This window comes from Ahaetulla prasina, chromosome 6 (genome assembly GCF_028640845.1).
Source record: "Ahaetulla prasina isolate Xishuangbanna chromosome 6, ASM2864084v1, whole genome shotgun sequence".
NCBI lineage: Eukaryota > Metazoa > Chordata > Lepidosauria > Squamata > Colubridae > Ahaetulla > Ahaetulla prasina.
In genome coordinates, this window is record NC_080544.1 from 42396649 (window position 1) to 42410178 (window position 13530).

At 34.5% G+C, this 13530-nt stretch overlaps 1 protein-coding gene across 6 annotated transcripts in view; it reads right to left on the minus strand.

The window, feature by feature from the left end:
* The window catches only part of DOCK1 (dedicator of cytokinesis 1), a 513270-nt gene that overhangs the window by 62194 nt on the left and 437546 nt on the right, over window positions 1-13530 (minus strand). For all 6 annotated transcript variants that reach the window (XM_058189019.1, XM_058189020.1, XM_058189022.1 and 3 more), the window contains 6 exons: window positions 10663-10752; window positions 8590-8694; window positions 7007-7148; window positions 6481-6559; window positions 4732-4816; window positions 3745-3831 (listed from right to left, as the gene is read on the minus strand). In XM_058189019.1, the coding sequence (XP_058045002.1) occupies window positions 3745-3831; window positions 4732-4816; window positions 6481-6559; window positions 7007-7148; window positions 8590-8694; window positions 10663-10752 (588 nt within the window). The remainder of the gene's footprint in view (window positions 1-3744; window positions 3832-4731; window positions 4817-6480; window positions 6560-7006; window positions 7149-8589; window positions 8695-10662; window positions 10753-13530) is intronic.

Consider the following 13530-nt stretch of genomic DNA (forward strand, 5'->3'; position numbering starts at 1 on the left):
GGGTGGGCAGAGCCTCCCGCTGCTTTTACTACTGGTTCTATAGAACCAGACAGAACCGGGATCAACCCACCACTGGTTTAACCTATAACTCAAAGGACAGAACTAAATTTGAAGTAGTGTGTTTATTCCTTATTAAGAAATTTCAGGATATATTCTACTTCTTATTGTTTTATTTTGTGATTGTTTACAATGCAAATACAGGAGTAATTATAAACTCCTGTTTATAGGGGCCTCTGGTGGCTCAGCAGACTGTCTGTTATTAACACAGCTGCTTGCAATTACTGCAAGTTCAAGTCCCACCAGGCCCAAGGTTGACTCAGCCTTCCATCCTTTATAAGGTAGTTAAAATGAGGACCCAATTGTTGGGAGCAATAAAGTTGACTTTGTATATAATATACAAATGGATGAAGACTATTGCTTAACACAGTGTAAGCCGTCCTGAGTCTTCGGAGAAGGGCGGGATATAAATTAAAATAAATAAAAAAAAACCTCTCCAAAATCAGTATTTCTTTGCATAGTTTCTTCTATTATTCTTTGCAAATATATAACTAATAAAATTAATCTGGAGAGCATAATGTTCATAGCATAATATGCTTTTTATTCATTCTATCACAAATACTAATACTAAGAAGAGGCTGATTTTAGACTGAAATTAGCACAATTTCCATTTAGAAATAAAATACTAGCAATACAGCTGATTGCTAAAGATTATTTCTGTTTCCAATAATTTACAATGCATATAATTTATTTCATGTTATTTTCTACTTTGGGCATAATATTTGTGTCAAGAATTAAGCATTTTGGAATTATAGAATTCTGGGATACATAACTGCATTAGTAGCTTTCTATCTTATATGACAGCCTGAACAGGTTCTGTGACTTTGGTGGAGGTGTATTAAAAAGTTAAATGCTCTGTTTTGAAATATTAAGATTGGTTGAGGTGATGTATTGATTTCAATTGTGTATCATTATAATCTTTATTTACAAAAAGCTTATAAAAATTAGAAACAATTATGCATAATCATGTGATATGTGTAAAATTGATCTGTTTCATATTGTCATTGCCTATCTAAAGAAAGCTGATTTCATAACAGAGGAATTTTAATCAGATAACATATGACTAAAGTCATCAAATAAACTATATTCCATCAATATCAGTGTAAAATTAAAGTATTCTTTGAGTTTCTCTGTTTGCTCATTCAGTTTTCAGTGCTGAATTTAACGATGTGGTACAGTTCATTTTAGAACATATTTAATTTGATTTTGGAAAAAAACTCCACATTTTTAAATTATATTACCATTAAATTTCTATGGTTCCCATCATAAATTACTGGGTAGTTTATTTAGAAAATACTGACTGCTCTTTAGAAGGCCAGATCCTGAAGATGTAACTGAAATACTTTGGCCACCTAATGAGAAAGAAGGACTCACTGGAGAAGAGCCTAATGCTGGGAAAGATTGAGGGCAAAAGAAGAAGGGGACGACAGAGAACGAGGTGGCTGGATGGAGTCACTGAAGCAGTAGGCATGAGTTTAAATGGACTCCAGAGGACAGGAAGGCCTGGAGGAATGTTGTCTATGGGGTCGCGATGGGTCGGACACGACTTCGCAACTAACAACAACAACAACAACAGTATTATGATAAAAATAAATGGTAAATTCCATTAACAGTAATTAAAACAGTATAAAATAAATGTATCTACGAAAAGGAATAGATGCATCCTCAATCCATATCTGGAAGGTGAAACTTCTTTAGTCAGCCAAATCATGTTGAAACAAGTAATTTTCACCATCCTCCTAAAACTTAGCAAGGAAGCATCCAATCCAACCTCAGAAGGCAAATTATTCAACAAATGGGATTACAATAGGAATGGTCTACCTCTAAGCCCCTAGCATCTTAATGTCATGTGGAGAAGAAAACTGAAGCATCCCCTTCCAAAATAACTTTGTAGGATGGACAAATTCAGTTTGGAAAGATGGTATGTAAGCTACATGAATCTCAAATCCAAAAGCCATTCTGCTCTAAAGAGAAATTCCTTACACAAAAATGCAAACCAATTGCAATGAAAGACTTGTAATTTATTCTCAAAATTGATGCAGGTAGAAATTGTGTTTCATCCTAATATAAAATAATTTATTTGAATCCTTAGTTCATTCGTGATAACATTTTAGAATCTTTCATTTCATACCCATAGCTCACAAGACTATTCTTAATCATTTCAGATGTCCCAAAACACTTCATAGCAAAGTGAAGCTCTGCTGTCCACCATTTTTAAATTCTATAAATGGATCTAGGCCAGTGGTTCCAAATGTGGTGCCCACGGGGCAATTTGATTTTTAATGGGGGCAATTGGAACCTTGTTTAAACCAAATTAATGGCCTTTTAGGCTTCCTCTGCGTGAGTAGGAGTTCACTTTTTGAATACTAAGAATTATATGCTAAGGGGGTGGGGGTGGGGCATCAGGATTTTAGAGTTGCTTAGGTGGGGCATGGCCAAAAAAAAAAAAGGTTGGGAACCACTGATCTAAGCCAAAATGGTGCCCAGATGGAACAATAGGAATGACAAGCAGATGAAGTATTTCACAATGAAGCACTTGTTGCCTTCTAAAAAAAATCAGCAATGTATTTCCCAAAGTATTTAAAGTGTAATGTTCTAGTTGTCATGAAGATAGAAGGAGAGGAGAAGCATATTTAAATTTGCAAGAATTTATAATAAAAGTAATATTGGCCTCCATGACTTTGGTTTCCTGGTCTGGTCTCCCTAGAGCAGGGGTGTCAAACTCAAGGCCCAGGGGCTGGATGTGGCCCACGGGGTGTTTAAATCTGGCCCGAAGAGCCAGCCTAGAAATATCAAAGGACCGGCCTGCGGTGCCTCTGCTGGCCAAAACACGCCACAGGGGGACCATGTGCGGCCCCCCTGCAGCCCGTTTTTGGCCTCCATGGCCTTCAGCAGCACTCTGCTGGCTGAAAACAGGCTGCAGGGCCCATTTTCCATTGGCAGAGTGCTGCAGGAGGACTGGATTGGACTGGATTACAATTTATGTGGCCTTAAGTAAGTACTGGATAGAAAACAAGCAACATTCTATGTTAATACTACAGTTTAATGCCAGATTTTACATACTACTGGTCCATTTAATCTACAATCAACAATCTATGATTGACAGCCATTTCTATTTACTATCCTGGGAATTTACCTCTGCTGTTAGATCTTGTATTATCATGTTATTAGTTGAACAATAAAAATACAATAGTATAGTATTCTGCCTGGAAAAAAACAATTTACTATTAAACAATTGGGTAAAAATTTAGAAATAAAAAGTTTAGTGGAGTATGAAGAATAAATAATAAATGTTTGCCAGTAATATCTGGTAGAAGAGATAGGAAAATAGTTATAGTAAAGAACTGTGGAAAGAAAGAAGAGAAGGGGGAAAAATTCATCTTGAGCCTATGTCAAACACCCACCATGGCCATGCCCACTCTGGCCACACCCACTATGAACCTCCCCACCCCCAACTATACATACCCCCAGTCCTCCAAGGTCAAACACAACCCTGATGCGGCCCTCAATGAAATTGAGTTTGATCCCCCCTGCCCTAGAAGGACTGATGCAAATATAATTTCATGGAACATTTCTGCAAACATTCAAAATGCAAGCATCAGCAAATTATATACATTTTGATTTGTTTAAAAGTATCGCCCATCTAATAAAGTTACCTTATTAAACAATCTTCTGATTAAAACTTACCATAAATACTGATTTGACTTCAAACCATCTTAAAATACCAGGTAGTTTATACGCTGTCACATAAATAGTTCTCTCAATCCACATATTCTGTAATTTAAGAGAAAAGTTTTGAAGTAAAATGCTTATAAACTAATAGACTTATCCTAACTCAAAATTTGTACAAAAGCCTAGAAGCAAATGTACTAACATCACTGTGGCAACACAACCACTCAAAATTGGTGAAAGAACACTTGTGCAGCCAGTTTAATTAATGTTCTTTAAGTTTTGTCATGAGTTTTTGAATTCATATAGTGAATCATCTCTCACTTCATTTCAACATGTACATAAACAGTCTATACTGCAAACAATTATTTCATCCTCTAGTATTCTGTAGGCAGCTATTTATTGAGGATAAAATTGTAGAGAACTGTTGCTTAGAAAATGAACAAGATAAAATCCCCAAATGGTGCAAATATCAGTTTCAGAAGATGGACGAAAAGAGTTTAATTTTCTCTTTTCCTATTCTAACTCCTTTAATTATTTCTCTCTTCCATCCAGTTGAGACAAGCTTTCATATTATGTGCAAAGAAGCATTTAATATTATTTGTAATTTAGCCTCAGTAAAGTGTTTATAATCTTTGTTTGCCAATAATGTGATGCATACAGGGAACCTAACTCAATGGAGCCATTTTAATTTTTGAGTGAAGTATTTTAAAGTATAAATTAGGTAAACTAAATGAAAAAACTGGTATTAATGAAAATCATTCATGCAGGAATTAATTTTTTATGACTAGAATCTTTACATTACTGCAACCACTTTTTAAAAAAACTAAACACTAAATGTTTCATATTTTTGTTCATCTTGGATTTGATGACAAGAAATTCCTTAACACAAGAAACTAAGTGTCACATATTCATACAAACTGTAAAGGTTTACAGAAAGCGTATTATGCTCTTATACAAGGACATAAAAGACATTAAGGAAAGTGCATAACATGTTCAAATTACCGCAAATTCATTGTCTGGATTTTTCTCTCCTTTTCGAATGGGTCTTGAATACTCAAACCGCTGAACCTCATTTACCCTATAGAAACTAGAAAGAGAAAAAAACATACAAGTGCATTTATATTCTCATATGGCCACAATACCTAAGATAACAATAAGTCTTTCAGTATTAAGCATTATACGGAAGTGATATTTTTATAGGGCTAATATATGTATCCTAGTAGCCTAAAATTAGGATTTTCAAACTGAAATATCACAATCACCTAAAATGATAAATGGAATTGGGTCATCCTACCCTTCCGCCAAAAATCTGAGTGTCAAGTCTTCATAAAGAATAAATATGTTGCTTATTTTTCATAATTAAATTTTAATCTATGTATAGCAAATTTTTTAGCTCTGCAATATCACAACTAGCCAGTACTGCAGGCCTGTGCAGACAAAGTAAAAAGCAAAACTTGGAGTTAGGTTTTTCTCATAAAGATACATTAAGAGATTGTGATCAGTCTTGAGCCGCTATGGCTGGTGATGGTTGAATGGAAACTCTGCATTAGGACTCTCTCAACTGAGACCTGAGAAAGAGGATTCTTTTTCTCAGAGTCTGGGAAAGAGGATGGCAGACTGAAAAATATTATAAGTTCAAAACACACACTCATTATTCTATTATCTGGAAAACTGAGAAGTAGCTCATATGTTCATCCTTAAAAAGGTTCCCCCCCACAAGAGAATGAAAATGAACTCCCTATAAATTGGGTTCTAAAAGCATTCAGTTGTTGAGATTTCTATAATCAAGTCCCTTTTCTCTTTTAATAAATCTGGTTAGAGAAGCTTTTTCAAGAGTCTTGTTTCTGGGCGCACTAGGCTGTCAAGAATTTAATGCTATTGACACTATCAGTATGCGCTACGGATTATTTGGCAAATTGTGTCATGACATCTGTGGCCTATATGTAATTTGAATCAACTTGGTGATGACATTATGACACATGACATGACTTCGTCCCTTTGCTCCTTTTGAGAACGCCGATGGCCAAATTAGTTTTTGAAATAAATAACAATGCTTTTAAACATAGTTTTCAGAATTTGAACATATGTTCTTTTAATGGTATACCAAGGCCTTAGATCAGGGATATCAAACTTGCGTTGTCACAGCGGTGCCATGTGACATATCGGGATTTTTTCCCCTTTGCTAAATAGGGTGTGGGCGTGGCCAGTGCGTGATGCATCCGGCCCACGGAGATTGATAGTATTGCCATGATAACTGCTCAGGAAAAGTTTCATTTTGGTTACTTGTTATAATATTCAGACTACATTCATTTATTTTATGGAAAACTGTATAGAAGGAATTATAAGGAGGCATAAGTCATTTTTAGTTGCAAAAATCCATAATTTCGGTTAAGAAATAAGAAAACAAAATCTGATTGAAAGTACTGATCTATCAGGGGTAATGCCTTGTGCATGTATGCAGAAGACAGAAATTGCACTAACAAAAAGCCAGGCACAAATTTTATCAATATTGAAAAATAAATGAAAACGGAGAATGAGGGACAGAGCAGCCATGAAATAAAAATTATTATTTTTTCCTGAGATAAATGTAAAAAAGATAATTTCTTGCTGCACCTTAAACTGTTTCTTTCTTTTTGTGTTGATGAATTTAGATGCAGTTCTTCAGGCCATTTAGCAGGTAATGCATTTAACCAAGTGCAGTCTACGAAATAACTACTATTCAGAGTAATTGCTCATTTCGAATGTCTGTACCTTAAAATTTGCTCTGATACAGGCTTGTGAAATTTTGATGGTAAGTCCAGTTTTGGCTTTACTGTAAAGCACTGGATATCTGTGTTACAAGTTAAGAATTACAGTGATGTCTAATTAAAGTTATGCAACTAGAATGCCTAACTTATCTCACACGCGCACACAAGGAAATACATAAACTGAGTAAAGGTAAAAAATAATTCACTCAAGTTGTGCTTGACTCTTTATGATTTCTTTTACCACCATATGGAAAGGAAATAGTCTGCCGGCTACTGTTTTTCCCCCCATTTTCCATTCTAATCTATAGTTCTAGAGTTTCTCTTGATGCATCACTCAAGTATGATCCAAACCCAAACCTGATTAGCTTTCTTCATGATCAGCCAAGTTAGGCTAAATTTCATCCCATCTTATCATCTTGGCCTAGATACATTTAATATGTAATAATAAGAGAATGTAGGTATGGCAAGAACCCCATAAGTTGTTGAGATTCTTATTATAGCAAGGCATATAGCAAACATTTAAAGGATACATTGGCCGTGAGAATTTTTAATATCTTCACCAGGAGGTGATGTAGTCTTCATTTTTTCTGCATTAGGAAACTGTGTTAATAATCTTGCTTCAAAATCTTCTCGGCGTTCATATTCTTTTCCTCGGTAAATAAAGACTTTGCTCTATAAACAGATATGTTTTAAGTTTTTGACAGGTTCCACTTAAATATACAAACGCACACAATTTCTGGTTGAGAATATCTTTGATTGCTTCTACATTGTGAAAGTAATCATTTCTAGAAACCAACAGAAAATAAAATTCTACACAAATCATTAGCTTTTTTAAAAGTGATCCTGAAACAAGAATATGCTTATACTTCCACATATTTACTTAACATTCACCAATTTTTTATTCTGACACATGTTTTTGAATTAAATGAGTACATTATAGTTTTTAATTTATGGAATAGAAAAATATTTGTGAAATGAGGTTATTTTATGATAATGACTATTTTATGCTGGTTGGTTAAATTCCCTTAAAAGTTTAAGTGCTCTTTATAGATTAAATCTGGATTTACAGAAAAAAACCTACTGACATCTACCAAACCTGTCAATTATAGATTCAACAAAAACAATGTTCCCAAAGATTTTACTGGGTCTATTCTAAGATTTATTTTCTTTGGACTGAACTCTTATGTGCATTTTTATTACTGCTATATAAGGATCAGAGTCTTTAGAAACAAAATGGATAAATATAAAAGCAGTAGGCAGGCGAGTTTTTAAAAAGGGTGTGGGGGGGACGAATTATTATTAAACATTTATTTGTGACTACTAAGCCTTACATTTTTACTTCCTCACAACAAACGTAAGAGTGCTATTGTCTCATTAAGAAAGCTAACATATTTTGATTAATATTTTTCTAAACCTAACTTCATTATATTCTGTCTATGAAAAGTTTATTTGTATTTCCACTTAGCACATAAGCAATTTCTGCTATTATATTTCTACTTTAAAAGAAAGAAATAATGTACTTGAACGTGTGAAAATTGTTCTCTTTCATTTTTTAGGATAGCACTGTTATTTCACATTCTATGCCTTACTCAAATTCAAATATTTTGGATAGCTTTGCCTCCTCCCAAGTGATTCCTTGTGGTTTTCCACAAGGCTGCATTTAGTTATTCAACATTATTAGCATTTATCTCTATAACTGTGAAGCCAGCAAGGAAATATGAGTCATTTTCTAGCAATATTTTTTAGTAAAACACAGGTTGACTTCATGATTTACTTGGCTTTTCATCCAGCATTCAACCATGGGAAATAAAACATTGGTGAATGACTTACTCAGCCTATAGAAACTGGGGTGGGAGCACAAAGTTAAATTCTAGAGCACCAGAAAATGTCTGAAAATGTATCAAAATATTAGTGAAAATTCAAGAAAAAACCTGAAACGAGTATTCATTGGTGTACCATGACCACCCACTGTATCTTCCACTCTATTTTATTCTCAATAAAATGGATTTATGAACATTTGGAATACTGTCTTTCATTCAAAGTGTATAGAATACATAATGTGTTTTTCTGGCCTGCAGCAAAATCAAAGTAGAGAAGATTTTTTTTAACTTACCCGCAAAAATGTTGGAAATCCTTGTCCATAATAACCAACTGCAAAGTAATCTGGTTTAGGTCTTATTACTTTCACAATATTTTCATAGAACTGTGCTTGTTTTTTCTGTGTTAAGAAAACATAATTTTTAGAATATTCTTTTTCTTCATAAACCTTCCCAATCACCGCTACTTACAAATAAGAAACATTTAATGCATTTCACCCTAGTTCTATAGGAACTGAGAGCACATGCACCAAGACAAATTCCTTGTGTGTCCAATCACACTTGGCCAATAAAAATTCTATTCTATTCTATAGGATGCTATGTTAAGAAGGTAAGTTAATTTGTATGCAAAATCTAACTGATAATTGGAAAAGAGAAGACCAAATTTCTCTTAATTTGTTTTATTTATGGACTGGACTGTAAGTTTTTTGCAAATGTATCAGCTAGTAGTCAAGGGGACAATCTGATAGTCAAATACAGAGAATTACTTGCAGCTTTTATAGTGGTATCAGGTGGAACAAATATACAATGGTATCTTTCCAAACGGGGCAGATTTTTAATGAGAAGATAAATGAAACTACTATTGGAAGTACGTCTTCCACCTATAATACTGTATGCTTTTGATTGAACCAGGAAAGGGTAACAATCTAATGCTCAACTCTTAATAATCTAATGCTCTACTCTGGCACTACTACTAAGAGTAGTACCCCTTAATCATAATGCTGCTTTTCTTTTCTAATATATCTTTTCTAATATCCAATACTACTACATTCAAGCAGATTCTTCCTTTATACCCAATTCTTAGATGTGAAACATGTCTGCTTCCTCTACAGAAAGACTGAAGCTACAAGAATTGATTGGAAAGTTCTGCATCAAGAGGCCTGAAAGCATTACATATATTCATTTCTTATTTATGATACAGTTAATCCAGTATGTGATACTCTTTTACCACTTCATAGGCTGCTTTTCGATAGCTCATTCTGCCATAAGATGTTGACTGCCTTGATCCCAAGGGATTCTAGAGCAGGGGTCTCCAGCCTTGGCAACTTTAAGACTTGTGGACTTCAACTCACAGGGTTTCTCAGCCAGCTTTGCTGGCTGAGGAACTCTGGGAGTTGAAGTCCACAAGTCTTAAAGTTGCTAAGGTTGGAGACCCCTGTTCGATAGTATTTTATACAGATGCATACATATGGGCAACTGTCATGGGATGAATTAGAAACTTAATTTAAACTCACTGACATCAAATTTATATCCCACCTTCTTCTTCTTCTTCTTCTGTTGTGTGAAGAGAGCAGTGTATGGGTGTTAATGACATAGGATTTGGGAATTTTGTATTTTGAATAAAAATAGACGAGCTTTACTTTTCATCAGACTTAACCCTGGAACACCCAAGATGTTTTGCATCTTTAAACTATAATTACGTTGGCTATAAATTTCTGGTTCTAGTTTGCTGCTTGATTCAATTCAGATATCATAATATTCTTTTACACCAACTTATACTTAGTGCTATATAAAAATATTATAAGAGAAGAGGAGGTACTTGAATGTATATCATCATTTATTATACCTAAAGAACAAATAATTATATACCCATCTGAAAATATATGCAAAGAAATTTGCAAAAACTTTCTGTGCACAAAGTTTCACAAGCTAATTGTTTAGCAATAAACATTTCAGTATAAATCTGTGGTCTGTGCTCTTAAAACAGGCACAGACCACTACTGAAGTCAGTACTCACTTAACAACCCACATGGTCCTTGCTTAACAACAACAACCAGAACTGTCAGAATTGCTATTGCTAAGTGATATGATCATGAGACACTGAGTTTTATAGCCGCATTGCTTAGCAACAGAAATTACAATCCAATTACTGTCCCAGGACTACCTAAAATCTAAAATCAGTAGCAAATATGCTTTATGTTAAAAAGGCATACTTCTAATTCAAATGTGTTACTTTTAATATATTGTGAAATATGCCCTGTTCAGATATCAGCACAGTCCTATGTGAATTTGCTTTGTAATTAATACGGAGATATTTATGTTAAGTATCGTGATTGGAGTCATTTACAGTGAGTTAAAGACAAACCTACCAGTACTTCGCTAAGTTGTTCGTAATCAAACATTTCATTTTCATATTGTTCTGCAAGCTCTTTGCCCAAGACAATGGCTTCTTCCCACATCTGTTAAAAATATAATTAAATTTTAATTAAGTTTAAAAACATCTTTTAAAATTTCCAGTATTTAAAACTAAAACTCAGTTAATATTTATTCAACAACAGCAGTAGCAATTTCAATTTTATCTCTGCTTACTGACAGATTCTAGTTAGCCATTCAAGGTGGCTAATCAGAAAGATAAACATAAAGAGTTAAGTAATATAAAGACATAAATAATGTAAGTATTAACCAATTCAGATGAAACTGGCTAGAAAGAAACATTCTGATTAATTTCATAAAAGTAGAAGAAGTATGGAGCTTAGCTATCCTACACTACATTCCACAGTGTGCAGTGGTTGGTTTCAAAATATTTTACTACTGGTTCTGTAAGAGTGGCTCGGTGGACGTGGCATGGCTTGGTGGGCGTGGCTTGGTGAGCATGGCAGGGGAAGGATACTGTAAAATCTCCATTCCCACCCCACTCCAGAGGAAGGTTACTGCAAAATCCCCATTTCCTCCCAATCAGCTGGGACTTGGGAGGAAGAGAATAGATGGGGGCGGGGCCAGTCAGAATTTTTACTACCAGTTCTTCGAACTACTCAAAATTTCCACTACCAGTTTTCCAGAACTGGTCAGAACCTGCTGAAACCTACCTCTAGCAGCGTGGAAGAAGTATAGAATATGACTTTTTTACAAAAACCGATGACCACATTGATGTAATTGTAAGGAAGTTTTAAGCGTGTGTATAAATCATACAACGTGCCATTATAACCTAGGGTTACGGAGATTAGGAAAAATGTATTCCTACAAAACAAGAAGAATTACCGAAGGCTAATGACAGAAAAAGACCCAGATCCATAGGCATGGAAACCACAAGTTGCCAAAATAGGAGAAAACTATGAAAAACCTTGAGAAATGATAGGATATATGTGCACAGCAGAGAGAGAGAGGGAGAGGGAGAGAGAGGGAGGGAGGGAGGGAGGGAGGAAGAGAGAATACAGTGTCATTATACGATATTAAAAGACTAGTTTTTACTATCTGATGAAAACTCCATAACAATCAACATGCTGACCCCAGAGTAGTTGTTGAGAATACAATCTGACTATTACAAATGTCTCTGGAAACTGAAATCTATTTTTTTTAAAGGTCAATAATGTCCAATTTCAGCTGTTCCTAAGATTTCTTGCTTTGGAAAAAAAAATCCTCAACATCATTTATGACATGACAAATTTCCAGAATAATGAGCTACCCTAAGTGATATATCCAGTAAATCCCAGCATTTTCCCATCTAAGTTTTAAATACGTGAAGGCAAAAGTTATCTTAAAGAGGCACAAGTGAATAAAGCTGCAAATTCTTTAAAAACAACTCCTTTGAACGAGGAAATTGCAGCTTTTTAAAATGAAAGCATAGATCTTGAGATTGGCCAGGGGATCAGAATTTTGGTACTCTTCTTGTTGAGAAAGAATCAGACTCTAAAAGAAAGCCTCTCTTTTTAATGTTAACCATTTAAAATTCAATTGAAGCAGCTATATACATTTTTTTGTTTTCTTTCGTTTTTGTCTTCAAGTCAGTCTTCACTCCTGATGACTGTTCGGCAAAGTCCCTGTAATTTTCTTTGCAAAATTTTTCAGAAGTAGTTAGCAATTGCCTCCATCCTAGGCTGAGAAGAATTGTCTGCTCTAAAGTTACTTAGCTGTCTTTGTGCCTAACATGGTATCTATAACACATGATATCATGCTTCCTAAATACATGTCTTTATCCATAAAAAGAATATATGGACCTTGTATCGGTATTGACATATCACCTTCTACAGCACTGAATATCCAGGGTAGGGGATAATACATCTATATGTCACAATGAACAGAATTAGATGTTTATCTTAGTGAAGATATGATACAATGATGGGGAAACCCATACTATAGTTTAGTATGAACTAGTATTATGGTCTAGTGGTTAAGGCACCAGGTTACAAATCAGAAAACTGAATTTTAGTCTTTTCTTAGACATGAAGGCTTTAGGCCAGTCACTCTCTCTCAGCCTGGCTCATTTCACAGGATTGTTGTTGTGGGGAAAACAGGAGATGGAAAGATTAGATATGTTCACCACCTTGAGTTATTTACAGAAATAAAGCTGGGATATAAACCAATAAAAAAATAAAGCTCACATCATTTCAATTGTGTATTCAGGATTCCTTTCCCTACGAGACAATCAAATTGATAAGCAAATAGCACTTTGTTAACTAATAGTGCCTGGAGTCAAAGCAGAAGAACTAAGTAGAAAAGGAAAAATCAAAAGGAATATTTGAAAAGGTTCATTTGAGTCAGTATGAAGGGAGATTGGTGAGGAAGAGCAACTGCATTAATCAAAAAAATGGGATGGTATGCTCTTAAAAATGTAGAAAATACCTGAAATAACGGAAGCGTTAGCAAAACTTGTGAAGAAACTATTACAATTTGCACATTTTACTGGCAAAGCATTGGGTTACTTACATGTATCTCTAATTAAAGTAAAAGAGTTACATAATTTATTCTGAAAAGATCAGACATCAATGAAATTATTTTTAAAAATGGCAGGAAATCAGAAGACTATATTAAAAAGACCCAACATTCATTCAGCTATTTTATTTCTTTGGTTTAAAGTTTACTTTTATCAAATTTAAATGCAAGTTGGTACCTCCATGGTTTCCTTTAAAAGTATACCCTACTGACGAGAGTAGAGAAGAGTGGCTAATTCAGTATTTCAGGTGGCTCCCTGCTAAGACCTAGATGAAAATTACTTTTTTAAAACTATGAGTCGCATTGGT